Below are 10,682 nucleotides of genomic sequence, written 5' to 3' on the forward strand. Positions count from 1 at the left end.
AAAAGGACATATCCATCATGGAACCAGTTGGCTTATAAATGGCTGTCAGCGCTCTGTCACTGTATCACTCCACCCTCGCTGTTGAAGCTGGTCTTTCCACATCCTGTAGCTCAATGTTTCTCACACTTTAATATTAACCCTAAAACACTATTTGTTTGCTACTTGTAATGCAGAACAGTATGCTTCAACAAATAACTACAACTAACCAATTGATCAATGTCAACAGAGAGATACTTGATGAAAATCAGAATTCTATTTAATTTCAAATATTATAATACATTAAAAAAAATCTGAATTCCATTCAATTTCAAATATTATAATATTTATTTCAAATATCAGAATTCTTTCCATTTCAAATATTTATATTTCAAATATTATACATCTATTCATTTAAGGATTATAATATCAATATAAAATATCAGAATTCTATTCAATTTCAAATTTTTCATTACTTTATTTGCCACACTGTATATAGACTTTTCTAATGGTGTTATTGACTGTACGTTTTTTATTCCATGTGTAACTCTGTGTTGTTGTATGTGTCTCACTGCTTTGCTTTATCTTGGCCAGGTCGCAGTTTAAATGAGAACTGTTCTCAACTAGCCTACCTGGTTTAAATAAAGATTAAGGTAAAAAAATAATAATATCCATTAGAAATTCAACATTCTTTTCAATTTCAAATATTATAATATCCATGTAAAATATCAGAATTTTATCCATTTCAATATTATAATATGTATTTAAAATATCAGAATTCTATTCCATTTCAAATATTATAATATTTTAAATATCAGAATTCTATTCAATTTCAAATATTATAATACATATTTAAATGATCAGAATTCGATTCAATTTCAAAATATAATATCTATTTAAAAAACATAAATTATTTTGCATCAATATCAGAATTCTACTCCAGAAGTAAAATTGCAGGTGTACAATAGACAATACCAGAGAAATATCATAAGGTTAGTTATCGATGTCTACGCTAGATGGTTCTTTCCCCCTGATAGAAAACCTATCCCCATACAGTGAAAACCTCTGTGATATGGTTATTTGGGATCTAACATCAATATAAGTGGTAAAGTACAGTAGGAGGGCATGACATATCAGGTATATGACTGGATATCCAGTATATTTCAGTTTTTTTTGTTTGTTTTATAGGATAGTGACAATTATCTGAAGAACAGTGACTCATGGACTCTGGCTTGTCAATCCCTTCCCAGGCCTGACTCCTGCCAGGTCATACAGAATGCCTGGTGTGTTTTGACAGGGCTCTTGTGTGTCCTGATAGGACCCAGGCGACCCCCCCCCCCCACCCCACCCCTTTCCCTTCACCCTGTTGATTGTTTATCATGTTGGAATGTTTGTCACTGTGCTGTTGTAGTCTTTGTAACATTTTAAACAGCAAAACATTTCTCATCAACATGTGCGTAGGCCCATCCCTAACATCAAGTGAAACTATCAGCACAAACCTACTGCCTGACACTTGCCTGTTTGATCAGATTATTGGTAAACATATCTAATCAATACAGTCAATATTAGAACAAAGATAGAATGGATTGAATATTACCTGATCCTTGGACAAGAGCTGATAGAAAACGATGTAATGTAAGAGATGCCATACCTTTTGTTTGAACATACGGAGTAAACAGGAAGTTAAAGTAAGTTCCTCATTTATTCAGCACTTCAGAGTACTGTAGCACATTCTATGTCACATGATATGTGGTGTTGTCTTTATCATCATTAAAAGTGAAGACTTATTTTTTAGCAAATCAATTCTCTGTAATTACTTTTACGTGATTAAACTAATATGTAAATATAATTAACTAGGAAGTCGGGCACCAAAGAAAATCTTCAGATTACAAATATTAAATCCCCTTTTTCCTCCAAACGTAGTGATGTTCATTTATGTCCAAACAGTTCTATTTTTGTTTCATCAGACACGGACATTACTCCAAAAAGTACTACATTGTCCCCATGTGGCAGTTGCAAACCGTAGTCTGGCTTTTCTATGGCAGTTTGAGGCAGTGGCTTCTTCCTTGCTGAGCGGCCTTTCAGGTTATGTCGATATAGGACTCGTTTTACTGGTGATATAGATACTTTTGTGCCTGTTTCCTCCCGCATCTTCACAAGGTCTTTGCTGTTGTTCTGGATTGATTTGCACTTTTCGCACCAAAGTACATTCCTCTCTAGGAGACAGATAGCTTCTCCTTCCTGAGCCGTATGACGGCTGTGTGGTCTCATGGTGTTTATACTTGCATTACTATTGTTTGTACAGATGAACGTAGTACCTTCAGCGTTTGGAAATTGAACCAGACTTGTGGAGGTCAACAATCTTTTTCTCCACATGATGTCAAGCAAAGAGGCACTGAGTTTTGAAGGTAGGCCTTGAATACATCTACAGGTACACCTCCAATTGACTCAAATTATGTCAATAGCCTATTCAGAAGCTTCTAAGCCATGACTGTCACGACCGTCAGAAGAAGTGGACCAAAGCGCAGCGTGGTGCGCGTACATTTCTTTTATTAGTGAATGTCAATGTCGCCAACAAAAAAATAAACAATACAAAACGACCGTGAAGCTTAACAGGGCTAAGATGCCTCTAACAAAGTTAACTTCCCACAAATAACAAAGGGGAAAAGGCTGCCTAAGTATGATTCCCAATCAGAGACAACGATAGACAGCTGTCCCTGATTGAGAACCATACCCGGCCAAAACAAAGAAATAAAAAAACATAGAAAATAGAACACAGAATGCCCACCCGAATCACACCCTGACTAAACCAAAATAGAGACATAAAGGTCAGGGCGTGACAATGACATTATTTTCTGGAATTTTCCAAGCTGTTTAAAACCACTGGGCTACTGTCCCGCTAGTAGGACACCTACGACAACATCCGGTGAAATTGCAGAGCGCGAAGTTCAAAATACAAACATCGCAATATTAAACATTCATGAAAATACATGTGTCATCATTTAAAAGCTTAACTTCTTTTTAATCCAACCGTGTTCTCAGGTTTCAAAAAGGCTTTATGGCGAAAGCATACCATGCGATTATCTGAGGACAGCGCCCCACACCAATACTATTTCAACCAGCACAAATGTCAAAATCACAAATAGCAATTAAATAAATCACTTACCTTTTGAAGATATTCCTCTTTTTGCAATCCCAAGGGTCCCAGCTACACAATGAATGGTCGTTTAGTTCGATAAAGTCCTTCTTTATATAAAAAAAAAGTCAGTTTAGTTGGCGACAATGATCTCAGTAATCCACTCTTTCAACATGCATACAAACGAATCCAAAAAGTTACCAGTAAATTTCGTCCAAACAAGTCAAACGATGTTTCTAAATAATCCTCAGGTACTCTAATATCTAAATAAACTATAATATTTAAGACAGAGAAGTGTGTTGAATAGGGAAGATAAATAACGAAGTGAGCGCACCTCATTCACGTGCCAACAAGACCACTTTTCTAATAAGACACTCGATGGAAATCTTCAAACAACTTCTTAATTTTTCAGAAAACTTGCCTGAAACCCTTTCTAAAGACGGTTGACATCTAGTGGAAGCCACAGGAACTGCAATCTGGGTCCTATCTATTGAGTATATCCCATAGCCAACCATTTAAAATTGCATGTGACCTAAAAAATAAAGAAAACAGAGGAAAATCCATCCGGATTTCGCCTGCCATATCAGTTCTGTTAGAGTGTTTTCTATTCAATGCTACCAAGTATATGCATATCCTAACTTCTGGGCCTGAGTAAAAGGCAGTTTACTTTGGGCACGTCAGTCATCAGAAATTCCGACCAGACAAAAACCAGTATCCCAAAGAAGCTAAAGGCACAGTCAACTTAGTGTATGTAAACTTCTGACCCACTGGAATTGTGATACAGTGAATTATACGTGAAATAATCTGTCTGTAAACAATTGTTGGAAAATGACTTAGGACATCTACTTTGTGCATGACACAACTGACTTGCCAAAAGTATAGTTTGTTAACAAGAAATTTGTGGAGTGGTTGAAAAACTAGTTTTAATGACTCCAACCTAAGTGTATGTAAACTTCCGACTTGAACTGTATGTATGTATGTATGTATGTACGTATACTGCATATATATCAAAAGTTTGGAAGTTTGGACACACCTACTCATTCAAGGGTTTTTATTTATTTTTACTATTTTATACATTGTACAATAATAGTGAATACATCAAATCTATGAAATAACACATATAGAATCATGTAATAAGCAAAACATTGTTCAACAAATCAAAATATATTTTATATTTGCGATTCTTCAAAGTAGCCACCTTTTGCCTTGATGACAGCTTTGCACACTCTTGGCATTTTTTCCTCATCAATCTACACACAATACCCCATAATGACAAAGTGAAAACAGGTTTTAGAAATGTTTGCAAATTTATAACAAATAAACATGACTACATTTTTACATAACTATTCAGACCCTTTTGTTATGAGACTCAAAATTGAGCTCAGGTGCATCCTGTTTCCATTGATCATCCTTGAGATGTGTCTACAACTTGATTGGATGTGATTTGGACAGGCAAACACCTGTCTATATAAGGTCCCACAGTTGACAATGCATGTCAGAGCAAAAACCAAGCAATGAGTTCGAAGGAATTGTTCGTGGAGCTCAGAGACAGGATTGTGTCGAGGCACAGATCTGGTGAAGGGTACCAAAAAATGTCTGCAGCATTGAAGGTCTCCAAGAACACAGTGGCATCCATCATTCTTAAATGGAAGAAGTTTGGAACCATCAAGACTCTTCCTATAGGTGGTCGCCCGGCCAAACTGAGCAATCGGGGGAGAAGGGCCTTGTTCAGGGAGGTGACCAAGAACCCGATGGACACTGAGAGAGCTCTAGAGTTCCTCTGTGGAGATGGGAGAACCTTCCAGAAGGACAACCATCTCTGCAGCACTGCACCAATCAGGCCTTTATGGTAGAGTGGCCAGACGGAAGCCACACCTCAGTAGAAGGCACATGTCAGCCTGCTTGGAGTTTGCCAAAAAGCACCTAAAGACTATCAGACCATGAGAAACAAGATTCTTTGGTCTGATGAAACCAAGATTGAACTCTTTGGCCTGAATGCCAAGTGTCACACCTGGAGGAAACCTGGCACCAGCCAAGACAATGCATAAATGGCTTCTGGACAAGTCTCTGAATGTCTTTGAGTGGCCCAGCCAGAGCCTGGACTTGAACCCGATCCAACATCTCTGGAGAGACCTGAAAATAGCTGTGCCGCAAAGCTCCTCATTTAACCGAGCCGACAGAGTTTGAGATGATCTGCTGAGAAGAATGAGAGAATACAGGTGTGCCCAGCCTGTAGTGTCATACCCAAGAAGACTTGAGGCTGTAATCGCTGCCAAAGGTGCTTCAACAAAGTACTGAGTAAAGGGTCTGAATAATTATGTAAATGTAATTTCATTATTATTATTTGTTTTAATTAGCAAACATTTCTAAAAAACTGTTTTTGCTTTGTCATTATGAGGTATTGTGTGTAGATTGATGAGAAATAAGGCTGTAACCTAACAAAATGTGGAAAGTGTCAAGGGGGCTGAATACTTTCTGAATGCACTGTTTATGTGTGTGTATACTGTATATATACACTACCGTTCAAAAGTTTTTGGGTCACTTAGAGATGTCCTTGTTTTTGAAAGAAAAGCTAATTTTTTGTCCATTATAATAACATTAAATTGATCAGAAATACAGTGTAGACATTGTTAATGTTATAAATGACTATTGTAGTTGGAAACGGCTGATATTTAATGGAATATCTACATAGGCGTACAGAGGCCCATTATCAGCAACCATCACTCCTGTGTTCCAATGGCACGTTGTGTTAGCTAATCCAAGTTTATCATTTTAAAAGGCTAATTGATCATTAGAAAACCCTTTTGGAATTATGTTAGCACAGCTGAAAACTGTTGTTCTGATTAAAGAAGCAATAAAACTGGCCTTCTTTACACTAGTTGAGTATCTGGAGCATCAGCATTTGTGGGTTCAATTACAGGCTCAAAATGGCCAGAAACAAATAGCTTTCTTCTGAAACTCGTCAGTCTCTTTTTGTTCTGAGAAGTGAAGGCTATTCTATGCGAGAAATTGCCAAGAAACTGAAGATCTCGTACAACGCTGTGTACTACTCCCTTTACAGAACAGCGCAAACTGGCTCTAACCAGAATGGAAAGAGGAGTGAGAGGCCCTGGTGCACAACTGAGCAAGAGGACAAGTACATTAGAGTGTCTAGTTTGAGAAAGACGCCTCACAAGTCCTCAACTTGCAGCTTCATTAAATAGTACCCGCAAAAACCAGTCTCAACGTCAACAGTGAAGAGGCGACTCCGGGATGCTGGCCTTCTAGGCAGAGTTGCTCTGTCCAGTCTCAACGTCAACAGTGAAGAGGCGACTCCGGGATGCTGTCCTTCTAGGCAGAGTTGCTCTGTCCAGTCTCAACGTCAACAGTGAAGAGGCGACTCCGGGATGCTGGCCTTCTAGGCAGAGTTGCAAAGAAAAAGCCATATCTCTGTCCAGTGTCTGTTCCTTTGCCCATCTTAATCTTTTATTTTTATTGGCCAGTCTGAGATATAAGTGCCATGGGATTTTTTGTGACTACAGTGAGTCAGGACACCCATCTGACACCCACCCATCCCATCTGTAAGACTGCACCCTACACATTGTATGTATCCAAGATGGCGTAGCAGTCAGATGTCTTTGTCCTCGTCTTTGTCATGTCCAATGTATATATCTTTTATATATTTTTTCTTCGCATATCTTTTTCATATTTTTCTAAACCTCAACTTCAAAATACTCTCCAACAACCCACCCAATGTGGTGGGGATCTGCTTTTTTCTAAAGTATTTTTCTTTACTACTGAATCGGAACCCCCAACAGAAGCTAGCCAGCTAACTAGTTACTAGCTAGTAGTCAGCTAACCACTGCTAGTGGTCATCAGCTAACCCTTAGCTCGGAAAACTCTCGCCAGTTTGCACAACGCGTTTCAAACCAGAGCACACCGGATCTATTTTCTTTCCATATCCCCGGATCACCACCCCAAGCTCTGAACCTTTTCACCTGGATCATCACAGCTAGCTAGCTGCAATCCGAGTGTCTACTCCTGGCTAACGTCTCTGTCCCGAAGCAAGCACCAATTATCCTGGAGGTAGCCCATGCTAGGCCCATCTCCCGGCTAGCTGAAGAGGTCCATCAGCCACTCCTGGGCTACAATACCTATACCTCTCTGTGCTAGCGGTGGCTGTTTAACAATCTGATGGCCTTGAGATTGAAAAACAGCTTCTATCTCTCTGTCCCAGCTTTGATGCACCTGTACTGACCTCGCCTTCTGGATGATAGCGGGGTGAACAGGCAGTGGTTCGGGTGGTTATTGTCCTTGATGATCTTTTTGCCTTCCTGTGACATCGGGTGTGGAAGGTGTCCTTGAGGGCAGGTAGTTTGCACCTGGTGATGTGTTGTGCAGACCACACCACCCTCTGGAGAGCCCTGAGGTTGTGGGCGGTGCAGTTGCCGTACAAGGCGGTGATACAGCCCGACAGGATGCTCTCAATTGTTTACCTGTAAAAGTTAGTGAGGGTTTTCGGTGACAAGCCACATTTTTCCAGACTCTTGTAGCTGAAGAGGATCGCTGTTGTGCCTTCTTCACCACGCTGTCTGTGTTGTGGACCATTTCAGTTTGTCGGTGATATGTAGCAATCCAAGATGGTGTAGCAGTCGGACGCGTGTTTGTCTTGTCCCGTCTTGTCCCATGTAAATAGTCGGTTTCATCAGGTTTTTTTTCGTAAATATTTTTTGTCTCACTTTCCACCTACGATCTAAATATACATTCCTGCAACCTGCCTCACCCAATGTGCTACGGATCTGCTATTTTTATACGTTATAACTGGAACCTCCATCAGAAGCTAACTAGCTAGTAGTCACTGTTAGCCATGGCTAGCGGTCCTCACCTTTAGCTCGGACACCAGCTAGCTTTAGCTCGATCAATACCTGCCAGTCTGCACAGTGCGATATCACAGAGCTTATCGGACTGCCTTTCTTCACCACATCACCGGATTCCTGCCGCAAGCTCTGGGCCATTACACCGGATCATCGCAGCTAGCTAGCTACAAACGAGTGGCTACTGCTGGCTAGCACCTCTGTCCCGAAGCAAGCACCAGTTAGGCCTAGCTCGAGGCTAGCTGAAGGCTATCTCCCGGATAGCCGAAGAGGTATACCCGCTAATTCATGGGCTACAATACCTCTTTTGCCAATTGGCCTTGAAGGCCTATTTTTTTATTTACATAGCCCAAAATTAAAACATTGAATTATTAAAGTGATAGGCTGAAGAACTTTGGATAATTTAGATATTTTAAACACATGGATTTCAATTTTAAAAAATGTATAAGGCTGTTCTATTCTCTTTAATTTAMTTCCTATTTCAACTCAGACAAATGACTGAATGAATGACATACTAACTGAACTGACTGAACTGAATGAAGAATTAAATAAATGTTCAAATATGTTGGAATGACGAGTTGCACACATCATGCTCKGCACTTTATTTGGCTAGTAGGCAAATAGGCCTACATTAGGGTATAATGACTATGGCTGCATGCCTCCAGAAGGGCATCTTCTGAGGCTGAGGGGTGCCTTTCCGAAGGCGCATTGGTGCTGCATGGAGAGCACAAGCTCTTCAACTGGGCAGCGCTGCTGCGATGGAAAGAATAGCCTATACGGAGACTACCTAAGACCACTGCAACAGAGTTATTGTAAAGTGTGGGAATAAGCTTATGCCAGACTTAGCCTACTTATAAAACCTCTTCCTTGTTCATTTCAAAGTCAATATGTTCATGACACGATTCATATACAGTTGAAGTCGGAAGTTTACATACACTTAGGTTGGAATCATTAAAACAAGTTTTTCAACCACTCCACAAATGTCTTGTTAACAAACTATAGTTTTGGCAAGTCGGTTAGGACATCTATTTTGTGCATGACACAAGTAATTTTTCCAACAATTGTTTACAGACAGATTATTTCACTTACACTTACAATTCACTGTATCATAATTCCAGTGGGTAGAAGTTGACAGTGCCTTGAAACAGCTTGGAAAATTCCAGAAATATGTCATGGCTTTAGCTTCTGATACACCTGTACACCTGGATGTATTTCAAGACCTTCAAACTCAGTGCCTCTTTGCTTGATGTCAAAGGAAAATCAAAAGAAATCAGCCAAGAACTCCACAAAAATTGTAGTCCTCCTCAAGTCTGGTTTATCCTTGGGAGCAATTTCCAAATGCCTGAAGGTACCATGTTCATCGTACAAACAATAGTACGCAAGTATAAACACCATGGGACCACGCAGCCATCATACCACTCAGGAAGAAGATACGTTCTGTCTCCTAGAGATTAAGGTACATTGTTGCAAAAAGTGCAAATCAATCCCAGAACAACAGCAAAGGACCTTGTGAAGATTCTGGAGGAAACAAGCACAAAAGTATCTATATCACCAGTAAATCGAGTCCTATATCGACATAACCTGAAAGGCCGCTCAGCAAAGAAAGAAGCCACTGCTCCAAAACCGCCATTAAAAAAGCCAGACTATGTTTTGCAACTGCACATGGGGACAAAGATCGTACTTTTTGGAGAAATGTCCTCTGGTCTGATGAAACAAAAATAGAACTGTTTGCCATAATGACCATCGTTATGTTTGGAGGAAAAAGGGGGAGGCTTGCAAGCCGAAGAACACCATCCCAACCGTGAAGCACGGAGGTGGCAGCATCATGTTTGGGGGTGCTTTGCTGCAGGAGGGACTGGTGCACTTCACAAAATAGATGGCATCATGAGGAGGAAAATGATGGAGCTATATTGAAGCAACATCTCAAGACATTAGTCAGGAATTAAAGCTTAGTCACAAATATGTCTTCCAAATGGACAATGACCCAAAGCATACTTCCAAAGTTGTGGCAAAATGGTTTAAGGACAACAAAGTCAAGGTATTGGAGTGGCCATCACAAAGCCCTGACCTCAATCCTATAGAAAATTTGTGGGCAGAACTGAAAAGCATGTGCGAGCAAGGAGGCCTACAAATCTGACTCAGTTACACCAGCTCTGTCAGGAGGAATGGGCCAAAATTCACCCAACTTATTGTGGGAAGCTTGTGAAAGGCTACCCGAAATGTTTGACCCAAGTTAAACAATTTAAAGACAATGCTACCAAATACTAATTGAGTGTATGTAAACCTCTGACCCAATGGGAATGTGATGAAAGAAATAAAAGCTGAAAATAAATCATTCTCTCTACTATTATTCTGACATTTCACATTCTTAAAATAAAGTGGTGATCCAACTGACCTAAAACAGGGACTTTTACTAGAATTAAATGTCAGGAATTGTGAAAAACTGAGTTAAAATGTATTTGGCTTAGGTGTATGTAAACTTCCGACTTCAACTGTATAAATATATATATATATATATATACACACACCGAACAAGAATATAAATGCAACATATAAATATACACATACATACAGTGCATTAGGAAAGTTTTCAGACCCCTTCCCTTTTCCACATTTTGTTACGTTACAGCCTTATGCTAAATTTGAATGATAAAACTTTTTCCCCTCATCAATCTACATGGCATAAGTCATGCAGAATTGTAGGAAATTTGCTTTAA

General features: G+C 39.6%; 1 protein-coding gene across 2 annotated transcripts in view; it reads right to left on the reverse strand.

The window, feature by feature from the left end:
• The window catches only part of LOC112075658 (SLAM family member 5-like), an 8,292-nt gene extending 6,526 nt beyond the window's left edge, over positions 1 to 1,766 (reverse strand). The window contains exon 1 of one of the 2 annotated variants that reach the window (XR_002895021.2): positions 1,574 to 1,765. Coding sequence is in view for 1 of the 2 variants with exons in the window: in XM_024142622.2 (XP_023998390.1) it covers positions 1,574 to 1,625 (52 nt within the window). In the remaining variant the exon portion in view is untranslated. Of the gene's footprint in view, positions 1 to 1,573 lie in introns of both variants that reach the window. The other variant, XM_024142622.2, reaches the window with a different exon arrangement.
• Positions 1,767 to 10,682: the final 8,916 nt, after the last annotated feature.

Source organism: Salvelinus sp. IW2-2015, unplaced genomic scaffold, assembly GCF_002910315.2.
Source record: "Salvelinus sp. IW2-2015 unplaced genomic scaffold, ASM291031v2 Un_scaffold3325, whole genome shotgun sequence".
NCBI classification, from domain to species: Eukaryota; Metazoa; Chordata; class Actinopteri; order Salmoniformes; family Salmonidae; genus Salvelinus; species Salvelinus sp. IW2-2015.